The sequence below is a fragment of the Pocillopora damicornis genome, chromosome 13 (assembly GCF_964200805.1).
Source record: "Pocillopora damicornis chromosome 13, jaPocDami1.2, whole genome shotgun sequence".
Classification (NCBI taxonomy): Eukaryota; Metazoa; Cnidaria; class Anthozoa; order Scleractinia; family Pocilloporidae; genus Pocillopora; species Pocillopora damicornis.
The window spans coordinates 13,727,033-13,751,657 of NC_142682.1; the positions used below are offsets into that span (position 1 = coordinate 13,727,033).

The 24,625-nt window shown below is 37.9% G+C and overlaps 1 protein-coding gene across 1 annotated transcript; it reads right to left on the bottom strand.

Annotated features, from left to right (window-relative positions):
• Window positions 1-3,814: 3,814 nt before the first annotated feature.
• On the bottom strand, window positions 3,815-22,676 carry LOC113678443 (polycystin family receptor for egg jelly). The gene is made up of 18 exons (XM_089191742.1): window positions 22,553-22,676; window positions 22,416-22,473; window positions 20,465-20,757; window positions 19,983-20,139; window positions 19,495-19,605; window positions 18,355-18,696; window positions 15,434-18,092; window positions 14,555-15,164; window positions 13,769-14,107; window positions 13,254-13,400; window positions 12,404-12,592; window positions 11,709-11,963; window positions 10,566-11,135; window positions 10,016-10,246; window positions 8,578-9,645; window positions 7,939-8,433; window positions 7,161-7,332; window positions 3,815-6,962 (listed from the first exon to the last, which is right to left on the bottom strand). The coding sequence occupies exons 1-18, from the start codon at window positions 22,571-22,573 to the stop codon at window positions 4,597-4,599; spliced, it is 10,083 nt and encodes a 3,360-aa protein (XP_089047868.1). The 5' UTR covers window positions 22,574-22,676; the 3' UTR covers window positions 3,815-4,596.
• Between the last annotated feature and the right edge of the window lie 1,949 nt (window positions 22,677-24,625).

Here is a 24,625-nt window from a genome sequence, read left to right on the forward strand (position 1 = left end):
TATTAAGAGACAAAGAGGGTACACCGAATCTGTAGATGTGTCGATAGTGACAGTGTTTGCATCTATAATAAGCTGTAAGTTGTGAACTGTTCTATTGTTACATATTGAAGGATTTTAATTCTTGTTGATCTTTTTCGAATTTGTCTTTTGTCACGTGTTGAAATTTGTTCGTTACAATGAGGATTTCGTTATATCGAGGTTCTTTCCCACACATTTTACAGTAACTTTGGTCGGGCTGAAGAGTATCGTTCGATATACCGAGGACGTTAAATCAGTATAACACAGGTTCGTTAAATCGAGTTTCTACTGTATGGAAGACGGCGAAGACGATCATAAAAGACAGCGGTCCTGCGGCGTTAGAAAATAAAAGAGGGGAGCCCAATTGGAGACTTAACTCATTATTAACTTTGTTTTTAGGTTCACACAACTAATTCTAATCATATTTTTTTAATAGTTTTGAAAGTTGTGCGCGTTACGGTTATTTCAAAGATTTCTCTCTTATGAATTGGCCGAAAGACTTAAGCCTTACAAGTGTGGAAACTTTGTCATCTTTGCGTAATATGGTCTCGAAACTGTCTGTGCATTAAGAAAAAAAAACAAAAACAAAAACGAAACAAAGGCACTCGCGATAAACCCCCTCATGTCACTAATAATAGCAAGCCACAATTTCATGCCCAGTGGGTCACTTGATTTTCGCTGTTGTCACAACGCAGTCAGTAGAGAGGGATTGAATCTATGACGAATCTCTCTCATTAGTAATGGGTTCTAGTTTTATTATCTTATCTATACGGGAATATATGTTGATGGCCTACTTTCTAAAATTGAAAATCGTTAGAATCATATTACACAATATGTACAAAGATATAACAGACACTACCACGGCATATAATTTAGTAATTACTAATCATCTAAATTTATAAATTCAGCCAAGCAATTTAAAACATTTAGTCAATGACGTATTCTGTTTGGAAACTTTACTCCTTGAATAAGCGAAATGATAATGGCTTGAAAATCCTCAACATAGCCATGAGATAGCTATTGTTATAGTTAAACCTCCAGCATATGGTCTTTATGCAATCTTGTCAAGTTCCTCCCGAAAAAGCTGAGAGTGTACGCCTCAAGGTATGCTTGTAAAAATAAACACGTCATGCAAATAAGCGAAACTTGGCGGTAGCTAACCGAGTAGAACCAAAATTAATTCTTTTTAACTCGTTTCAGACATAAGGTTAGCCTTCATCACGTAAAGTTCTTGGCACAGCTCGGCGAAGTTCATACCTATGGTTTCATTGAAAGAAACACGTAGAAATCGCTTCATTCATACATAAAGATAAATGTTAAAACGAGATGGGTCTGTGTGAGTGTCTGTATATTGAATGATCTGAAAGAAGAATTTTTTTTATAAGTAATACTTCTACACGTGTCGTCGTTGGTAAATCTGAATATTGTCGTGCAATTAAAGGTACAAGCAGCGACATTAAATGTAGCATCATTTGTACGGTATGATTAGGGAGCATTATGACTTATCGGAAGGTGATCAAACGCTGTGTATTACTTAAATTCATTTAGTCAAATCACTAGATGAAAGCTTGGTTGAACGCAGCTCTGATCGAGATGCAAAGATACAAAACTATTAGAGATAGGGCTTCCTCGTCTCGGAAGTCCAAACTTCATTTGCCATCGGATGATGTGAACAATTCTGCTATATGGCATTAAGAAGCTTACAGTCTCTGTTTGACAGTAATACAATCACTCTCAACTAATCAATCAATCTTAGCTTGAAAGGGCTAGATCATAACAGTATAAATGAACCCCCGCATAGTCGATATGATGAGGATATGAGATTTAATACTCTTTCAGTTAAACTTTCGCATTTTTGGGAGCATTCTGAGGGTAATCTTGTCGTGCATCTCATCTTTTGTCGGTTTAGAATGCCCATTGCTTTGATTTTTTTTTGCTGGTAAAAATAACCTTTTTCTATAAATACAACTCATTAACTAAACCACAACTGTTCATGTTCTAAGGCAACATGATATACAAAAGCCTAATGGCGCCAATCGGCCCTTTTTAACTCGTTTCAGCCATTTGGTTATAATTGATCATGTCGGAGGGTTTTCGTCTCCATCACAGTCTATAATTAAATTTGATGAAAGAGATTTTCCTATAAATAGTCTCCGTTGATATAATCTTAAGCATCAATTATCCATGTGACAGGGAAATAATTTCTTTGAAGGGAAATTCAAAGATACCGCAAACAGGTCAGACATTCAGCTCTAATATAGTAGCGTGGTTGTGATCGCACGTTGAATATTTTTAACGTGCCATATTTTCAACATATGGTTTCGAAACTTTCTCTATTACTATAGGTAAAAGTTATGATTTAGTTCTGTTTTGAAGTTATCAAAATTAGCCTACAGCGGCTTAAGTTCATTTTAGCCGTATATGGATTTGGATGGGAAACGGCGAAATAGCAGACCACAACAAGTTAAGTCATGGGAAGGAAATTTATAGGAAGTCCCTTTCTTCTGCTTAATCAACAAAACTTCCGTTGTTGCTTCAACAGTGGTAAAAGTGAATTTTTTTAAGTCTATTTCCAGTACACAAAAATCCAAATGTTCTTTCATCATTTTCACTTGCAACCCTATTACAGTTTGCTGACGAGGGAGACGTGCCTACCCTTAAAAATTAACCATTTAAGCGCCGCCACAAATTCAATAATCTGAAAAAAATCGCGAGGCGCATTAAAGAACTTTGAACACCATGTTTTAATCATCTTTGGCATAATTTCTAAGTAATAAAAACAAAGATAATGGTAATTCAGTAATTCAGGAATGGAAATTGTTTTCACGACAGTGATCAACTGAAACAAGCGTAGCCTGAAGGAAGTTTCAGAGGACTTCAAGAACTGCCAACAGTAAGACAATAATGGTTTTTCTCCCACCAGTTGCGACCAAATTGTTTTTGAGATTGTTGATCTCGTAACATTGACGTTGAACCTGGACGGTCCAGCTGCCGCTCGCTTGCTTGCTTACTGGGTCAAACAGATATATTGCAATCGAATGGTTCTCGTAATTCTATCATTTTCACGCAACAGATCACCTTAAGCCTACTTGATTTTCCCACCACAGATATAAAAGCCTACTTTTCTCAAACAAGACGTGGTGAAATTCGCCGAATGAAAGGCTCCCATCCACTCGTTGAGCGAGTTTAACTATCACTAAATACCTGCGAAAAATGTTTATTCGCGAGATATTGTTGTAATGGATACATTTCACGGTAAGATAGAATAGAAACTATGATCAGGCTCCAATAACTGATTTGTTGATAATTTTATTCATCCTGGCTATGAATGGATCCCGATGAACAACTTAAAGTGATTGGGCATCCACCTTCCGCGAACCCGAATTTCATTTGTCATTTGTGCCTTATCGGATAACATTCTTCTCTGAGGCTTGGTGTAACCTATAATTCCTATAAAAATTGGCATCATAAACAACAGAAATAAAAGCCTAAGTGAATTATTTAAAGGTGCCGAGAGGATGTAGTTCGCCAGACGTACACTATAATGAATAATATTCTTCTCTGAGGCTTGGCTAAATTTAACCTATAATTCCTATGTTAATTGGCATCATAAACAACAGAAATAAAAGCCTAAGTGAATTAGCCGAGAGGATTTAGTTCACCAGACGTGTACCATAACAAGATAAGAATTTATGCTGGCTTGACTTCTTATTTTGGTGAAGCCGCCTATTGTGATGTTTTCAGCCATACTACTATGAACTACAATTAAGAAGCAGATTTCCTTGGCTGCATTTCAGTGAAAATCATTGTAATTCCACTTTATTTTAGACAATGACTAATCGTATTTCTCTAGAACCTATTAACTATAGACTTATGGCTAATTTTCATCACGCATCAGTGTCACCGTGTGGGAATAACTTCTCGAAACAATGGTGAAGTTTATAGAATAACAATCATTAAAAAAAAGTGTACGGGCGATGAGCTTCCGATCGTGTTAGATGAACTATGCGACAGGGAAATATTTCTTTCATAGAAAATTTAATTCTAAAATACTGCAAGAATGTCAGATTATCAGCTTAGAAATTGACCAGTAAATATGATCTGTCACTAAAATTAATGATAAACTCAACTCAAAGAGAGAGATTGGGCTATAAAAGCCGTCGTCATTTTCATTTCTTAATGTTATCATGAAATTAGAAATAAAACTATTGTCATTTGAATATATGTTGTTGTTTGATATCCATGACTCAGTTATGTGCATTGTCACATATCAAATTCTGCTTGAGCGCGGCGGTACTCGAATCTACATAAGTCTATGAGCTTAGATGAGTTTCACTTTGATGAAGCTTTTGAAAGTGCTGTACCGCCATTGACTTAGGTATTGGTCAAGGAAATGACCCCGAAAGGAAAATACGTTTCATCACTGCTATGGCATACTTAAGAAAATGGCTACGTTGTGGAATGTTTGTTAAAAGTTGATTTCTCTTCAATGAAAGATTTCCAGTGTGGTTTTTGTAACAACTGCATCGCTAGTTAAGGCTTAGGCGGTGCACATGCCATACACGCGCCGGTTTGTTTTTACGTTGCAGTGAACATATGCCGTGTATACATCCACTTTGCCTTTTTATCAAAGCGTTTCAAAAGTTGTCGATCAAAAGTTTCATGCTTTGGTTCAAACCAAACTTCATTAAGAGAAGTGACGTATTCCACAAGAAGTTCTTCATATACTTGGTCTTCCAGTAAGTCACTCAATGCTATACTAGCGAAAAATCCTAGAAGATCAGTAAGTTTTGGCTCTACGTCAGTATCGGTATCCTTCACGCAATCTTGAGTAGAGTGGCCTTCAAAATTGTCCCTGTAAATTTGATAATCACTAAAATCAAATTTTTCAAGAGCTTTTGTCTCGTCGCCGTTTATGTTATCTTGGTATCTTGTGGCGCCCTCTAAGAGCTTGTAGTAATAGCAAACTTCAGGTTCCTGAGAAACATCTCCCTCTTCGGTTCCTACTAGTGACTCCTGGTCATAATTTGAGCTATCAAGCGCTTTTTCAATCATGTCATAATAATGAGATAACTGAGACTCTCCTGATACTTCAGTTCTACCGTCAGAATCTTCTGTAGCCACGAAAGAGGAACAATACCCAGAGCTCGAGCTTCCCCTGCTTTTTGGAGCAGTTAACATTTCTGTGGATTTAGAGTGATGGCTGCCTCGTGGGGAACATTCCATAGATGATGAATACTCCTCATTAAATTTCTCGTCGAGCTCATCTCGCTCCATATTAGACGCCATCGATGACCGTCTTGAATCCGTCGGATGTCCATAGGATTCAGAACATACACCACTGGTGTCATCATCTTCTAAACTTTTTCCAGATTCATCCTGACTAGGTGAGGTTACATAGGGATCAGTCTCCGTTTCAACCCGGTCTTTGGCTAGAGATGTAAATGAAGACCAGCTGGAGGAATGCTCTGGCTCCCTGAGGGTTTCTTGTCTTGCATTACCTGTTTTCTCAATCGACGAGAACGAAGCTTCTGCGGCCCGAAAAGCTCCCAGTGGAATGTCAAGTTCGCTATCTCCACCGCTGTGTGCTTTGTCCAAATAGTATTCATCTTCGCACTTCTCTTCTAGAATTTCTGCGCACTTAGAATTACTGTCGCAATGCGAGTTGTTATAGGTTTCCGATTCAAAATTAGTGCTTGACAAAGCGTCATTCTCTGGTAAGGTGTCCACTTTGTCTGTTCTCAAAAAATAGCATTTGAAGCGTTTTATCATCATATCCACCACTACAGCGTCCTCTGACACTAGGAGCTCATCTTCTTGGACTTCGGCAAAAGAGTCCATCAGTATAGTTAAGAAGACGTTGAGTAAGATCATAACCATAATCATCATAAACGAAAAAAAAATGATTGGTCCTAAAGTCCGATTGTTCTCTCTAATGATCTCAAAATCAAAGGCTCCCATGACGGTATTAAATAATGTTTCAATTGTCACCAGAAGTGAGCTGTACTCAGGAAGTATACTTCCAAAGAGTGAGTAAAACAGCACACAATAAGCAATATAGAAAACGCTGAAGACGATCATAAAAGACATTAACGGTCCTGCGGCGTTAGAGATTGTCTTTGTAAACAAGTAAATACGATGGTTGAATCTAATAAGTTTAAGGAGTTTCAAGTTAGCGAAGAACACCAGAAACGCTAATAAGTATCCAAAAATCTCATCCCAAGTTATTGTCTGTATAAAGCTAACAAACTTGTCAGGTTCAGCGTTCATCCTCTCTATCGCCTGGTTTGTATAATTTGTTCTCTGCAAGAGGGCACCAGCACAAGTCAAAATAAGAAATATCTGCGCGATTTCAAGCCAGTTCCAAGGATCTTTGAGGTAGCTCCTTCGAAGTCTAAAAATTTTCTTCAATTCGATATACATAAACGCAAGAACGAAAACGGCGAGAAAAATTTCACAAACAAGCATTACGAGCTGCAAGTCATTTCCATGCTGATACAGGCGTGCAACTTTGATATTATTGAAAAACACAATGCCATTGGTTGGCATCCATTCAGTTAGAAAGGTCGCAACACCAAACAGGTTAACTTGAGCACTGTAAATAGCAACCTCGACAAAGACAGCACGGGTTCTGTAATCAATCCACGAGTTTTGTTTTAGATAATTTAAGTAAGCCTCTGTTGCGTTAGCAGACGACAGATCAAACGCATAACCTCCGCCACTGTATGTGCCTACAAGTCCCAGAAAGGGTATACTTCCAAGCTCATTACTTGTCTGGTATGTCCATGGTGATATAGTCGCATTAGACGTCGTGTTCGCTTCAGCCGTTACATTTGCTATTTGCCAACCAGGTAAGTAGTTGTCTTCGTCTTCCTTGAAGAGAGAATAAAATTCATTGCAAGTAGAAATTTTCCCTCTCAAAGGTCCGGGTACTTGACAGCTTCCTGGAAAAAAATTAAAAATTAAAACTTAGGATGGCCTCAGATGTATAAAGTAAAATGCGCCGAGTTTATATCACATATTTAAATTGCCTCTCTCCGCGTAATTTTGTATGTTGCTATCCCAAGCCACTAACATATATCTACATGTTCTACGAACACTTGTATTTTGACTCTGTGATGTTACGTCAGTTATAAAAATACCTGGAGAAATTCTGAGCTGTCGAACTCTTGCTCCGCCAACTAGGCGCGAATTGCAGTCGATTGTATACTCCTGTAAAGGATGGCAGCCTGCTGCCCAGTCTCTGTTTGATGAAGAAATACTTGGTAGGACTGTCCCTTCTAGCCATGTCCAATAGTTATCAATTCCATCGGTCTGAAACAGGAATGGTACATCAGTTTCCTCGATGGAACTCGTCACCTTTGAGTAATGCTCCATCTGCGTTACATATGCATCTCATTGTTCACAAGGTTGAAAATCGTGAAAAAAGCTAACATAAACATGTATACTGATCCAGAATTTTTTTAAGTACTTGGGAACCAAATTGCAAAACACCCATCCGATATCTCTCTTCATCTGACTCGATTAAACATACACAGTTTCAAAACATTATGACAGACGATAAAGGTGAATCAATTGACAACACCTTTCTTTTTAGTCATTTTTCATCGATGAGAGGCAAGCTTAACATTTTTAAGGGGTCTGTAACAGGTCCCAGCAAATGCCGATAGCTACCAATGGAGGGACACAGTCGCACACGACCGCATCCCACGAAAGCTTAGTAAGCCTGCACGCTTAGACTAAAACAGCTTTCTCGACAGTTTATCTGAATTCCGGGCTGCGTTCAGAGCAAGCCAACCCCTGTTAAGCCGTCCTTAAATCTCTGTGAATAAAATGCATGCACATGCTCATAGAGTCGATAATATGATCTAAGGTTAAATAACAATGCCAATAAATTTTTCCACCCAGCCTCCATCTTACCTCATACAGTTGCTGGCCCGTATAAACTCCTCCTAGATATGTATCCTCAATTAGCTTGGCAATGAGATAAGCTTTCGGATCACGTTGACCGAAGCTTATCGAAAACAAGGCAAGCAAAAAGAGGACGTAGAGAATTATTTCCCGCAGTATCTGAAACATTCGTATTTCTCTTTTCTTCTTTTCTCTAGCGTTGTTGAGCTCATCAACGTTCGGAGGTTCCAAAGATATGGAACTTTGCTGATCGTATCTATTGAACATAAACTTTCTATACTCAGGCGGTCCTTCCTCGAAGTTACTAATACCCAGTTCTTCTTCGTCCTCGTTCGCGTCCTCATCATCTTGTCTATATTTCTCAGTTGTCTCTATGGGCTTTTTTATCAGAAGAGCAATAATCAAAGCGACGAATAAAACTTTGATCGGCTGGCTTATGAAGATGTCCTGGAATAGAGAAACCAGAAGGGAAGCAAGCCACTGAGCTGATTTTTCTCGGCCAAACTGAAAACCATACAAAACAACGAAGAAAGAAGACACAAATGATACGGCGAAAACTCCAAACCAGGCAATGTATACACACCAGTGAGGCAGTTTTCGGGACTTCTTTCTTTTGAGTGATCCTCCGGGCTTCTCATTGAACTGTACCTGAAAATTGCAGTCCTCGGATGCTTCAAAACTCACATCATTCTCTAGCCAATCGGCTTCCTCCAGTTCAGCAAGAGAGCTATGACTGTCACAACTGTTAACGTTCCTATTCAACCAGGCTGCAGTCTTTTCCCCGATATCAACCGTCTCGACGGGTGGCAATCCCACAGTAATTGATTCGGGGCCTTCACCGTTCAGTTCTTCTTCTGTATCCTGGCTTCGATACCATTCAACTATGTCTTTAAAATCACCCTGATATCGTTGTGCACGTTTTTTTCTTTTAGTATTTTTTCCTTGTGATGCCATTCCCTTCTTTCCTTTAAAAACTGCTGGCTCTATGCTTCTAAAGATGCTGGCAATAACGATGTTTATCGGAAAAACTATTAGGCCGCTAATCATGCCGATGTAAAGTTGTTGTACAGAGAGGGTGATAGGTCCTAACTGAAGCGTTACTGATTGGTTTGACTCCTCACCGAGTTGATAAAACATAGCATTGGCAAGCATGGTGCAGTAGAGAAGAGCCAAACAACATGATAGGCGCTGAACAGTCGTGAAGGTGCTCAGATTTGGTCTCATAAACACCGAAAACCACAAGTGGTTATCTGTGATATCCCTTTGTGTAACATTATAGAATAGATTATTAAAAGATTTAAGTTCATCTTCCTTTGCAGATGGCAAAGTCCGCAGGACTTCTCCATCGTCAAATTCGACGGCGAGCCACCGATTGCACATGAACACAAACACACCATCGCTCTTCAGATCACGTACAATTATTTGCTTTAGATACCAAGATGGGCTGCATCCTAAATTATTGTGCCAAATTTTCAATTTAATTAGGTCTCCCAAATGTTCAGAAGAGGTGAGAAGAAAAGAATCCATTCCTGATCGTTGGAAACGTGCCTGGTTAGAATCTTTAAGTTGGCGCGGACCGCTCTCAGCGTCAAGTCCAATTAAATTGCAAAAGACGTCAGCTGTGGTTCCAGCTTCCTTCTTCATACCTGTTAAAACTAAAATCTCGTATTTGTAGCGATCTGATGGGTCGTTATCTGCCAAAGGAATAATCTCCGCCTGAAATAAAATAACATGGCATCACATAACATCTACCAACGAATTTGGAAGTTCATAAACATCAGAATATCCAGCAAACAAATCAAATGCAAGCAAAAACAATAGAATAAAAAGGGGACACTTGGCTTCAATCAGTTCATTCAAAGGATTGCCTTAAGTAACAGCCATTAAATGAATTTATCTAATTGAATTCTCTTTTACCTGAGAGTTCTTAGATGGGGAAGGTTATTGGTCACAAAAATTCACAAAAAATAAAGTGACGCCAAGGAAAAGAGAAACAAAAAGAATATAATTGGGTAGGAATAGCTTAAATAGTTAGATGGGAACCACTCTAAATGAAGAGGATTAGGAAGCTAAAATTTCCATGTACCTTCTTTGCATTCCGAATATCGAGTCTTCTTGCCCAAATCAACAGGATAACATAGACGCCCAAGATAGAGAGAACCACACTGAAAACCAAATGGTTCTCAGTGAGTTCAACAAATCCTTTTAAGGCTTTTCCAAATTCAATAACATTTGGTTCAACTACCACTTGAGCTGCAAACGACGTGAGATGGTTACAAAGGCATTGAATTTCCCTTGACGTGGTCTTGGGCCCAACCTAAAAGGTAAAACAACCGCGTTTAATTTTCTTTTTCAACGAGACTCGAGGAAAGCTATAAGTTTTTTTTATTACTCCTCTAATAATCATTATTTTACAGCACTCGAAAGACGTCTAGAAATAACACAAAGTGTAAGATATGCTGTAAAATGTTAATACCACAGAGACCAAAGGTTTCCTTATTCTTACGAGGGAGGGCGGGGTTATTGCACTTATCAGTTAGAGCACCCATAAATATCATAAAGAAAATACTTTTATGATTGAGCAGACAAAGTTTTTAAAACAAAAACTGACTTTTTGATCAGCAAATTACACTCACCCTACATCCATCATGACTCCAGCCTTGTATATTTTTATCCCAGTAAAGGCATTTTAGGACAGATATCTTAAGACTGTACGAGACATTGACACTGACATTCTTTTCTGCGGGAGATATTGGTGTTTTAGGCGTTGCTTTCACCCTTACGAAATATTTCCCCATCTCTGTGAAGGAACTAGCCTCCAATAGGAAAAAATGTCTTCCCTTATCTCTAAGAGACCACGAAACCAGTTTAATCTCAGCCGTTGGTCTTCTACCAGGAGCTATCATGATTTCCCAACGAGACACATTTTCACTGTTGGACAAAAACTCTACCGCTACCGCAACAAGGGGAAAGCTGTAGTTGAAAGTGTGGTAACGAGAAGAATCCTCGTCCAATTGAAGAACAAAGGTTTCTCGATCGCTATCAAAGCCACGCCATTTGTGATGAATTCGAATATCGATTTCATTCTCTAGACCGCTGATTAACATGTTACTACCATTAGATTCTTTCAGTTCTAAAGCGACCACTGACGAAGTGATATTATCGTTGTCGCAAGTTTTGTAAGGATTATCCACGAAAGAAACCATCTGTAAGCAAACAAACAAGGATAGAAACTATTTACGTCAGTCAATTTACATTATCAACTCAGTTACCAAAGCCAGATTTTCTAGTATTCAAATCAACGCGTTTGTGAATTTCGCTTTCTTATGAAGTTAATCTCATCAGCCTGATTTCGAGATCTGTGAACCCATACAATTTGATTGTACGACAGCAATACCTCCTCAAAAGAAGGCAATCATGGAGTTTATTCAAAATTAACTGGGAGCACACTTTGAGAAATCAGACTGGAAGGTAAATAGCGCCTATTTTGATTATCTCTCGATCCAGCTTCTCCGATGTAACTCAACTGATCCGCGGTAGTAGCAGACGGTTTGAATTAGAATTCGTCACAGTTAAGATAAATGAACAAATAAATAATACTTTAGAAATTTAGGCATAATGATGGATATAGCATTGGAATCGAAAGTATCGCAGTACCACACTACATATTATCCTGAGTGTACTAGTGTTTGGTTGATATCGTTCTAGATATCAATTTAAACAAGATCAGTTCTTTGAGCTTAAAAAAATTTCGTACATGGCCTGGTTACATAGCATACCTGAAGACCTAATGTGTTCCCACTGGTATGATTCGTATCTGGAAACAATTCATCTTTTGGTAGTGTGAACATCCCAAGATCCTGAACGATCTTAAGATCATTGATAAAATTCACTAGCGTCTTTTGGAGTTTCGCTTCTATCGCCGTGGTGTTTATCACAGTGTATCCGTCACCAGGAGTTTTTCTCTTCAAGATAGCTTCGCACATGTTGTTTATCGCTTTCAGGATTTCTTTGGTAGCATTTCGGCTCCTTTCCTTCATAGAGAAAACAGTATTTAGATAAAAACATATCTAACTCAAACACTTTATAGAGCATTGCTGTAAGCAGAGAGCAAGTCAAGAAAGAAATCAAACTGATTGCAACAAAAAGAAAACAAACAAAAACACACAAAAAATATCAAAAATAAGGCACCAACAGCCTCAATCGTTGCTGCAAAAATTATAAAATTATTTCAATTAAGTCTAGACTGAATGTGAAGAGCAAAGGATAAATTATTTTAGAAGCTTCATATTATGCTGGATATCTAACAGATTCTGTAACCCACCCTCATGTTTTTTGTAATTATTATTGGAAACGTCTATGATCTAAACGTATAGAATTTGAGAAATGCTAATTTCAAATTAGAAACCTGCAAAAATTAATTTAAATATGTTAGGCCCCACCCTCATATATTTAGTTTGTAAACTTTACCTACCTTTACTAAGTCATCACAATCATGTACTGTGCCATCACGACTTATGGAAAGACCCTTTGCTAAGCTATTAAGCATGTTCACCGCACTCCTTAAAATCGCACCTGCCATCCTCTCGAGAAAAGACAGTGGTGCATCAGGTCTATTTAAAACAGCTTCTGTTATCTCGCTCAACATTCTCGCGCTTTCGTCCTAAGATAGCGAATAATAATCATAAACACACAATCTACCTGCTAAAGTAACAAAAACAGGCCTAAATTTCTTTTATAAAAAGTACAAGATCTCTGCCTTTGTGATGGGAGGAATAGGATAGCAGGGAGGCTGCCTGTCGTTAAGGTCAATGGAGGCTGCCTGTCGTCAAGGTAAATAGAAAGTTAATTCTCAAAAATGTCAAACCCCGTAAATGATCGACTTTTGTAAGGTCAATACCAATCTCTGGTTAATCGACAGGAACAGCACCCAAAATTTTGCATCTGCAGTTATGTTAACATCCCAATGAGTTAATTATATCAGCTTGCCCCAATTAACTAACGGGGGAAGATAATTCAAAAGAAACTGTACTGATTACCCCAACTTTCATTAAACTATTCAAGGCGCTGTGTTTGGTGGTAATGATTCATATGGCTTTTCGGCTTATGTCTGGGTAAAATGGGATAATGTTGCTTATATATATATATATATATATATATATATATATATATATATATATATATATATATAACTATATATATATACATATGCATAAATAAATAAAAGATCACTTTCACGTATGAACAAAACCTTCAAGTCTGAAAGGCAACATTGAAGTAAACTATTAGATATCTCGATAGCTAAAAGCTAAACTTGTCTTTACCCGTGCAGTTAACGTCAGCATATCTGAATTAGCAGTGGCTGTCTCAAGGGTGTCGCTGATGACAAGAAACTCATTCACAGTCGTTTTATTACTTTTGGCTACAATGCTCGCTACAAGGTATAACCTCGATATACTCTTCTCAATGATCTGGAATAAAGATATTAAATCAAAATTTTATAAATAATAAAATGTACACTGGATTAGTCAAATATTACAGTAAATATCATCAAAATAAATGAATATTTCGAAAAAGACCTTGCAAATCTACGGAGGTTCAGATTTTAAAATAGACGCTGTTCGATCTCAAATGTTCTTAGGTTAACAAAGGAGTATGAGAGTGTCTTTTCTGAGATCATCACACAAATATTGAGATCTGGCCTGCAAATTTCTTGCAGATTAACTGTTATGCCAGTGCAACTCCCCATTCATGAAAAAAAATAAAAAAATAAAAAAACAATCGTCAGCGAGCACTAGCTGTTGATCAGCATACAGAGGACATATTCAGTATAACTTACTGTGGCGTATTGTATCTGCTCTGGTGACATTGTCGGTCGAGGAGTGGTGGGTATCACCTCCTGAGATGGGTCTCCATTTTCTCTTCCTTGGTTAGTCTGCTCTCCTTCTTCCTTGTCCACATTTTGATTAACTATTGGTCTTCTTGTTGTGATTGTATTTGACGCCTCGGACTTAGAAACAGAACTCTGCTGATTGGAGAGCTGGAGCTGCGCAAGAGCGTCGCCCAAGACTTGTAATTCCTCTCCAGCTTGCTCTTCGTTGTTTATAGGGGTGCTTTCAGATTCTATATTCTTCATTATATTGCCAAGATCTACTGGTGCCTTCTCTACCTTTTTTACCTAAATGCAAAGTTACATGAACGAATAAATAAAAGCATAAAATATTTCTTGGAAATATGATAGAAGGCAAGTATTATCTAAGCACGAAAGCAAGTTTGCCGTATCATCGTATTTATAGTGAAAACGCATGTAAACATGCTATCTAGTTTGAAGAGATTACGGGTCATTCATCTAAACTCGAATCCACATTATAAAAAGTATTCCGAAGGATGCGCTTGATGCAGATATGAAAAACGTCGTGTGCACAATCGCAATTAACCAATCAGATAGGATATACCCCGTGACTAGTGACCGCGTCATATATTAAAATTGATTAACCACATAAGTTTTGTCTCTAATTCAATTTTCTTCATTCGTTGGCTTCAGTATGGTAATGAAAAAAGAAAAAAAAAACAGAATTTACCACAGGGATAGAATTTACTCAACTTATAAATTGCACAGTCTTACCTTTGCGAAGATAGACATGGCAGACTTCATTCCGAGTGAATCTTCAACCGATATTGTAATTTTTACCGGAATTGAAGTATCGCCATTCGTAGGCTGTTTATAAATCTTGAAAGGCTTTGAGGAGCTAGGCTTTTCTGTTGAGGTCAAAACCGGCCGGGAGTTATCACCCTCGCCATAACTAAAGCTATATCGTAGTGGTTTGTCTGGATCAACCCAGCCGTCACATATGACCTGAAAGTTTGTTTTGTAGCCCTCGCCAAGTGACGGAATACATGAACAGTTTCCTGGTATTGGTGGCTCATTAACTGTTATAGTCTTGTTTGTGAAACCTTTTTTACTGCCTTCCCTCCACGCTTCAACCTGAGCAAGACCCTCGCCTCCCTGCCCCAGAATATTTTCGAGAATGTACGAGGGAACAGTGAAGTCGTTTTTATCGGTTTTCACCTTTAACTCGCTTGGAAACTCCAACAAGCTCCATTCAGTTTCATTTTTAGTGAAAAACTGCCATTGATAAAAGAGATTGGAAGTTCCACATCCATATACACAAACAGCCTGAAGTCTGAGATTCACTGAAGGTGAAACTTTATGAGGGCAAACACTATAAAAGCACCTGATAAATTTAAGGAAAAACAATACAATAGTTAAAACATAGTTGATGGGAAAGCATACGGTTTTCATACTTAAAACATACTGACTATCTAAGGATATTTTTAAGGTTACATGACTCATTCTCAATATCAAACGAAAAAAAAAAAAAGCATGTGCAAAAAATCTAGGTGAAACTATGGATTTCATTTGCATGAGCCAGTTTCCTAAGCTTTAAAATACATATTTTGAAGCTTGTATGTGACTATAACTTTAAATTTATCTACAATGTACCTTATTTCCATTGTTGGCGGCGGGGGAGGAGGTGGGGGAGGTGGAGGCGAAACAAACACTGTGACATTGTCTGTCAAAGGTTGGAGATCATCCTTGGTAACTACAACCGTGAATATGTAGTATTTATTTTCAATGTATCTGTTCAATCTTGTGGTGAAAACCGGGTAAGAAAGAATTTTTATGAAGTTTTCTGGCCTCAACGCATCATCATAGCAGTGAACAAACTGTTCAGCCTGAGCAAGCGGACCTACCGGTGTCTTGCAATACCAATTAAAGACCATACCCTGCTGGTCCATCCATGGTGGTAGATCAGGGTCATGAAATGATGCATCCAACGTTAGGGTGTCCGCCGTGCTCAGATTTAGTTTCTTTTCTCCGCTTATTTTGCCAACCAACGGTGAACGAACGATTTCCACATTTAGCGAGGAGTTTCCTGCCACTTTCCCGTAGAGATTAATTACATCGACACTTGCAAGCTCAACTACAAATTCAAACTCATAACTGCCGTATTGCAAAGAACGAGGACTTATTTTTATTACAGAACCAGTATCTTCTCCCTCAACGCTTTTCGCTGTCGTTTGCTTTATTACCCATAGCAGCTTGATATCCTTTGAAGTTGGTAGAAAGCAGCGGTTGATAAAAAGCCCTCTGAGCTCAAAGCTATCAGATCTTCTGTATTTCAAAACTTTCAAACTATTTTTATATGCATTAGTTTCTTCGTTCCTTACCTCCGATATCGAAACGTTTCCTATTTCACAAACTGGTTTAGAGACTTCAACCTTCAAGCAACGTTTTTCCTCTGATACTTTGTTAAAAACAATGACACAAACCGTATAATTGCCCTCATAAAGATAGGTGTGGTTGAACGAAAAAAGGTAATTTCTTGTTCTCTCTAATGAGCACTGGGATTTCTCTGAGTTTAATGAGTCGTTCAAGGTGAGATTAAAGCAGCTTCCGTGATCAAATTTTGGCAAGGCGAATTCAAAACGAGTGGAACTCCTCAGCCACGTGAAACCACTAGACCGGAGTAATATGCCGTCAATCTTTTCTTGCACGGTGAATTCAACTGATGCTGCCATTGTGGCGACCAATTTATCTACAAGGACACTTGCCGTAAATGTTCCAGTTTTGTTCAAAACTACTTTAAGAAAACGATGTTCAGTTGTCGCAAGATCACCATATTCTGTGATTCTCCAGTGATATGCCCTATCAAAGCTTTGAGATGACACTAACAATGTCACTGTGTCGCCAAGAGCGAAATATGCCTTGGATGGAATCCTCGTCAGGTCTGGAGAGGGGTTACAGTCTAGGCAAATTGTCATGGACGGCTCGATCAATTTGAGAACCGTGACCTTCGTGTTGAGCTCGATTCTGCTGATTTCATTTGAACAAGAGACTTTAGTTATGAACTCCCCTGGGGATGAATATCTATGAAGTAGACTGTGTTCTCCTTTCGTAAATATCAAAGGTATGCCATTTTTATACGAATTATTGCCAAATAACCATGAACAGGCTGCATCGTTGGGTAGAAAATTTTCCGAAACTGTTGTCTTAAGCTGAAAAGTAACAGGTTCTGATACTTGAATAATCGTCTTGTCAGGTGTTAACGTTATGTTAACCAGAGGATTCTGCACAACAATGATGGGTGTGCAATTGGTGGTGAGGCTTCCGAGGAGGTTTGACGCCTTTACCGTAACAGAATACGACCCATAAAATAAGAAGGGATGTTTCAAAATAAATGATTTCCAGTTTAGAAAACTCTCCTTAAAGACAACACTTTGTCTTTGATCATTTTCAAATTCTGCTACGACGGTCACTTGAGAACCTGATTGCACAGAAATGTTAAAAAGAGTCTCTTGTGATACCATTATGTAGCGGTTTAATGAATTACAAGTTAAATTAGCGATAGGTATTTGCACCCAGGCAACATTGTGGGTTCTAACAATGCCGTGTCGATTTTTGCAACTAACCATTACGTCAAAAGGTCCATCTTTAGCATATTGATGTATGACTTGTTTACCTATGTCCGATACATCTGTCTGGAAAGTTGTGTTGTCACCGAGGGTCCAGTTACAAATAAAAGCCGTTCCGGAAGCCATCAAAAGTGAAATCACAGACTGTTGCCCTTTGACCGTGACAGGGACCATTACCTGAAGGTCATCAATCGGTTCATCCTTTTGAACAATGGTCCTCTTTAAAGACTCTTTGTACATACCACTAACTCTGTTCGTGCAATTGAGACTTGCAGTGAAGATTCCTGGTTTTCTATATATATAGGTCTTAGTGAGGGAGTCAACTTCTCCGGTTAAGACTTCTTCACCAAAGTTAAAGTCGCAGAAGACGCTAGTCCCTCTAGTTAGACTACCTATTATCGTAACGTTTTCACCGACTGCAATATATACGTCTTGAGAGCCAGTTTTTATTCGAGTTGTTGGCATTTCCAAAGTCAGATTAACAATCGGATTTTCTACGGAGACGGTGCATTCCACAGTTTTCGTAGTAGCTTCGACATCGTTTTTAGCCCCAATGGAGACACTGTAGACACCAGTACGTGCATAATGATGAGAAAATGAGTTTTTGAAAAAACCATCGGTGAATGTTTGTAGAATGTGTTCACCGCTGCCATCGCCAGGAGAAATTGTGAAAGTCACATTTGTACCTGCAAGTCAGAGATCAGTTCTAGTGCTGCTCAATGTAATGCAAATACTCTTCCCACTTTTTCCTTGATGTCACAATTGACGATAACACAGAGCGTCAGTTAACATTTACATTGCCAGTATACAAACAGATTTTCCTCATCTTCTATTTCTATCATGACACCAAATTAAATAAAACAAACAAAAAGAGCAAAAAAATGAAGGAGTCATTCTGCGTAATTTATACTTGAACGCAAACACACACTCACAAAAAAATTATATTACCTTTAAAAATAACCCATTCAATTACTGTCTCTTCCATCGGAACGACTGCGATAGAGCTTTGGACGCACTTTAAGCCTTTAATTTCATCTTGCACAATAACAATGGTGCTGCTATTAACCGTGTTATTTCTGTTATATGCTGTAACGTGTATGGTATAAGCGCCAGGGTGATTGTAAACATGGAAAAAAACCTTCTGAGTTTTGACCAGTTCTTCGTCTTCAAGTTCCCATCGATATTGGACTTTTGTACCATCATGTGGTCCGACACGAACAGGGAATAATTTCGACGTCTTGACTATGGGACCATCCTGAAGGATAATGCTAAACTGCGATATTGGTATGTCTATGAGGAGAAAACAAAACAGTGTCAGGCAAAAAAATCGGTCACGCCAGGATCAAATCCCAATATACGTCTAATCCCTCTCAAGCTATCTATTTTTAAAATATATACATTTTCGAAAATACCCGGAGTATCTGGAGGAGAAATAACCCTGCGTTGACAATGTACATAGGCATCCTATGTACATACATTATAATCCTGCCATGCATTATAATCAGACGAGGGCTCGTTATATTTTTGCTTTAAATACAGGAAGCAATATGTCGGCTGTTCAAGAGACTCCTTTTGCATGTTGTCGCCCTTGCCTAAGGCCTCTTTCTCTTAGGATGAGGAAAGAAACGAACACTCCAAAAGAAGTCCCAATTGTAGTTACTCATATTTATCGTTGGTAGTGACTGCTTCGTTAGTCCGATTGCCTCAGTGTAACGATTTGCTGATTATTCTTGCAATGAATGATTTATTTAACACAAAAGTTCTTTTCAGCTGCAGTATGCATCTGATTTTTAAGGGAGCTATTGACATGCTCTTAACAATAAATTTACTTAAATTCACCACGTTTCAGATGTGTGACGTATGCCTATATCAGTGCGCATCAAAAACAATCTTAAACAGGTCTTTTAGTGAAAAATTTAACAAGGACTGGTACAGTGTCTCATGGCGTCCAAAGCCACGTAAAAAAAAAAAAAAAGAAAGCGAGAGAGAGAGAAAGAAAACACGTATTTAATAGACTCCATCATACAGGTCTATTCTTGACCTGTCATCATGTTTTTGTCTTAATTATCATTATCATTATTTTCATACCTCCTATTATCTGCTCTGCAGAAGTAGTATGAGGAGGAGGTGTTGTCGTTGGTGGAGATGTGGGATGATCCAGTCCACAGGCCTGATACATAGGCCGACGAGTGTCGTAGTCTGTAACATTATTTTAATTTTAATTTTAAATTGAGCGACTCGATTATCTAACTTTGAAATAGTCCTGGAGAGGAGGGATGTAAGACGTTTGAGGAGCTAGGATAATAAGTTTTAGTTCAAATCGCGTAAGACTTTCAACGTTTTTGGCGGTTAACCGTGACAATCTTGATGACTGTCTAACGCATAACTCGTTGTATCTGAAGGCCAGCACAATTTCTGCTAAAGTAAGATTTAAAAAAATCAGTAAACAAACAAACTAAAAGGAAAACAATAATTGATGATTATTTAGAAATTATCAACTCTTCTCGTTGATGACGCATGTTTTTGTTTTTTTACGTTACCTAATGACCAAGTCAATCATACAGTTGGCTTCTTACCTTTTTCTGAGTTGTATGGGCATCCGTAGATCTCAGTTCGTAGACAAATGCTGTTGTTCCAGGTACGTGGATTAATCCGAATGTAGCGTGCAAAAATCGAATCCAAGTGAAGAACAAAAATTTTCACAGTTTCACTGTTCTCATTTCCTTGAAATATCTGCAAATTAAAATGCAATAGCTTTACTTTTGCAGAGCATAATTCATGTAAATACGCTACATATGTTGCATGGGCTTTTATTTCATGACGATGAGCAGAGTCACATTCCCTTTACTTTGATCGATTGGAAAACCGTCTAACCAACATTTTTGGTCACCAGCTTAACGTCAGGTCCCCGGAGATTTGCATATCAAATAGCAATTTTTTATGATAGCTAGCGAAGTGACATGCCATTGATTGGAAAGCTGTCTTAACGGCTTATTTGGTCCCTAACGGCAGGGAAATTTACACGGTGGGTACCTCAACAACAATACTTAGTTTTTACCTTATGACCATTTTCCGACCCATAGCAGTACCATTTGTTCCTATCATTGCTATACTGAACGTAAAACATTTCAACCCATGAGTGTCCATATCTGCCTTGTAAACCAAGAGCCATGACATCTTTGTTTTCCTGAAGATCCACTTCGAACCACTGTTCTTGGTCCTTCAAAGCGGCACACCAGGCGCCAAAATCATATTCGGTTATCAAACCTTCGTTTGCTGGGAAGCCGTTTAGAGATGTAGAGGCATTAAGCTGATTTGGGTTGATGGCAAAAAGTACCGGCCGACGACATTCTGCCACAAAAATAAGCAAAGAGGAATTCACAGTGTTTTCGGCCAAGATAAATCCAGGACACTAAGAACACCAGTTGGTTTACACAACAAAGAGCTACAGACGTATGACATGCTTGAATGTATCGAAAATAATATCATAATAAGGAAGACGGACGCAATTTAATTTTTCATATCTATATACCGCGTTAACATCAAGGTGGCCTTTACCGCAAATTATCTTCCCCCTCTGACCAGTAGTTAAAACTTTTTTTTTTTAGCTTTTAGTATGAAAGTACGTATTCAATGTTTAAACGGAAAGTCGCTTCGATTTTTTTTGCCGAATAGAATGGAACATGGCTCTAGAAAATGATCTCCCATGCGTGAAAAACTTCAAGGGGAATACAATGGAACTAACTGTCAATATAATACAATAATTGATAATGACGTGCACAATTCCAGATTGCGCAAAGCATATTACAACATTTTTCTTCAGAAGCATAAACTATACACCAGGTAGACGCAAATTTTACTGTTTTATTTGCGCTCTTAAATGATAGTGATGATATTGATGGTCAGGTGATATATTATGCTGGCCCTATAATGGTTAGGTAATCTTCGTTGAACAAGTAGAAAACATCACCAACTAAGTGATTTTCACGCCTTCAGTTTTTCATCAGCACGTGTTGGTGAAAAGAGAACTGAAAGGTACTTTGATAATAATTATAATGATTGAAAAAAAAAAGCATAATTGCTAACACACTTCTCTCTTCCCTTTCCCTCTACAGGTGCACAGCATTTGATGTGATATCATGATTCATAATGAGGCGATCAAGGCAATTAGTTCAAATAAACTAAAGCGATTTTTAAGAGCCGCCTAAGTCAGTTTGCACATTTTCCTATTTTTTTCTTCAGCCTTATATTCTTTCAACTTAGTATTTCTGATACCGTTTTCAGAGTTTTATGAATATTGAATTTAAGGCGCCCTGCTGTCTCCTGATAAAGATAAACAACCAAATTTTAATTTTTTTTCCCCTATATTCATCCTCACTTGAAGGCAGATAACGAGAACGCAGTTTTTCATTTACTGTAATTGAAGTCTATTTCATCGAGTTTTCTTTTGACACACTCTTTAAGATTCCTTTTTAATATCAGGAATAATATTTATCTTTGACGCTGTCTCAAGAGATTGCAAGCACCTAATTTACATCGCACAGTGGAATTGCCAGCTAAAAAGTTTTTTCAAATTATGTCCGCTACTCTTCTCAGTTAAATCCATTTAGATGTTGAAACCCCTGTCAGTCGGCACCATATTAAAATTTGGTGGTAATTTCTGTTTAAGATATGAAAAGGTTATCTCGTCGAATTTTCATTTAAATTAAGGCCTAATCACGACTAGCAGCTGATCTCTCTTCATTATAACCTCATGATAATAGGAGGTAAGGTATACTATTTTAAGGAAAATGCAGTTATTGTAATTGGTAATTTTAATAGGTACTTCGGAATCAGCCATAAAACTTGATTCCTTTTGCCGACGTCAATTTCTGTTTCCCTTGTAAAGGTACAAAATACGTGCTGGCCTGTAGACCAAATTTTGTAGTTGATACTTTACAGTTTCGGGGGACTCATTTGATTGAATATACAGATGAAAAAGAAGGAAAAAATAACAGACAGCTATTTACCTTTGGGCTCTGGTGCTACTCGAACCTGTATGATACCAGAGACAATTGCAACCAATATCTGCAGAGAAAATAAAGACGCTTAATTTCATTCTTTTTAAATTGATTATTTCATTACATGAAGAGTGCATTAAACTAACCTGAATTTTGATTTTATTCATATCCTGTTGTGAGAAAAGTCCATACTTAAATTTTGATTTTGGTCGAGGCGATCACCTTATGGCACACGCATTTATTTTACACCGCCTATTTTTTTATGGATGCAAGGTTTATAATCCGCTGTGAAATCATTTCGCTGGTTTTCAACCAATAGAGAATTTTTCCATGGGCGGTTACATAAATCTTTAAAGAATTTGCCCGCAGCTTTCTTAGCAAGGAAATTGTTACTTAAACACGTAATGTCTGTCTCTTTGATCTTCATCAAATGTTTCAAACTAATAAGATATTTAATTTTCTTTTTAAACTCCGAAAGAGAACCTTGATAAAATCGTAACGTGGTTATTATCCACCAAAGTAGACTAATCAAACCAGAGCTATTTTTCTTTAAAATACGTAGATATTGACGATAAGATGGTAATATAGCATCAATTTAATGGTTTGGGTCAGAGTATTTCTGTTATGCTGTATATTCACACATGCACAGGCCATAATCTCCCAAATCATCCCATCGTAATCATCTTTTTCATAATACTCTTATGGATTCAGTTGAGCAAAAGAAAAACATTTTTCACTATGAAATCTTTATGCTATGGATTCAGTTGAGCAAAAGAAAAAAATTTTCATCATAAAATCTTTATACTAAGTAAGAATGAGCTACCTATGCAAAATGATATCTTGCTCAGTGAAGCTGATTACAATTAATAAACCCGATGACAATTAATTAGGGACTTAGACCGCTTTAATAACAGAAGTAAGCTTTGTCATTCAAAGCAATTAAGAGCCAATATTCGTATATTGGAGCAATAAAAACAATATCAGGAACTGTTATGTGATGATTCTAAAAACAGGAAGACATAAGAAAAAAAAAAACTCCCATGCCCCAAGGAACTTATAACCAGTTGGAAAAAATGAAGAAATAATCCTAACCGGTTTTCTTAAAGAAATTGCAGAAAAGCAAAAGCATTTTCAGTTGACAATGAGACCCAAATCCGTCTTAGGTTCCCACGATTTCTTTAATCGCAGTTCGCCTCTGTGGGTCATTTCGCTATTCTTTATAATCCACGGGTTAATATCTGATTTACTTCATTTATTGGTAATAAATAGTGTACTTCAGCCGTTTCAGACTACTTTGATAAAATCAAATAATTGCATCGCAGATTTTTTCTACGTCTCACGGGATGATAATATCGTATTCATTTCATTAATATTGGTACCTCAAGCCAAACACTACTTGAAGAAGTGATTCAGCTTAAGCGAGAAATCTTAAGACATGGGGTAAAAGACAAAAATAGTATCCACCTTACCAATTAATTATCAGCTATTTTCAGATTTATCACGCTGTTATTGCAAGCAAGAGTTCTTCCTTGGAACCGAGTCTCCTGTGTACTAGCGGTTGAATCATGCAGCGTTTTGGACGATTAAAAACTAATGGGTTGTAAAAAATATGCATCATGTACACATCTTGAACTGCCCCTTTAACGAAATATTGTTCAGTTTTCACTTGACGCTCAGAAGCAGACCTGTAGTCCGAAATAAAGACAAAACAAAACAAGAAAAGCAAAAAAAACAAGCAAAACACAACACAACAAGAAGATAAGTCAATTGCCCCAACGAGCCAGTTTATTCCGAAAAAAATTATCTGAGTAATTTTGATTTTGCTAGTCACCGAAAAAAGATTTTTAGAATGGGCGGTAAATGTGCTTAAAAACTGGAAAGTACCTGAACTTGAAAACATGAACCTCCGTACGAACCCTCATAAGAAGCGGCCATTATTGTAATTCCAATTTTTGTGGCTATTGTGCCTAGCTTTTAGGAAGGCCCTTGGCACTATGTCACGGTCAAGAGAATATCGGTTGATAAGCCCGTAAAGCCCGTAAACCTTCCCCCAAACCCCTCGCGGTTTTCAAAATGGCGCACTGTCGTTGAACGCTTCTGATCGGATATCTTCGGATTCATTTTCGATTTGTCGGGTTTAGTTCGTTGATCGTGCAGAGTCTCACCTCTAACGTAAAAAGTACGTCGTCAAAAGCTCTCACATGTGCTGTTTAGTCTGA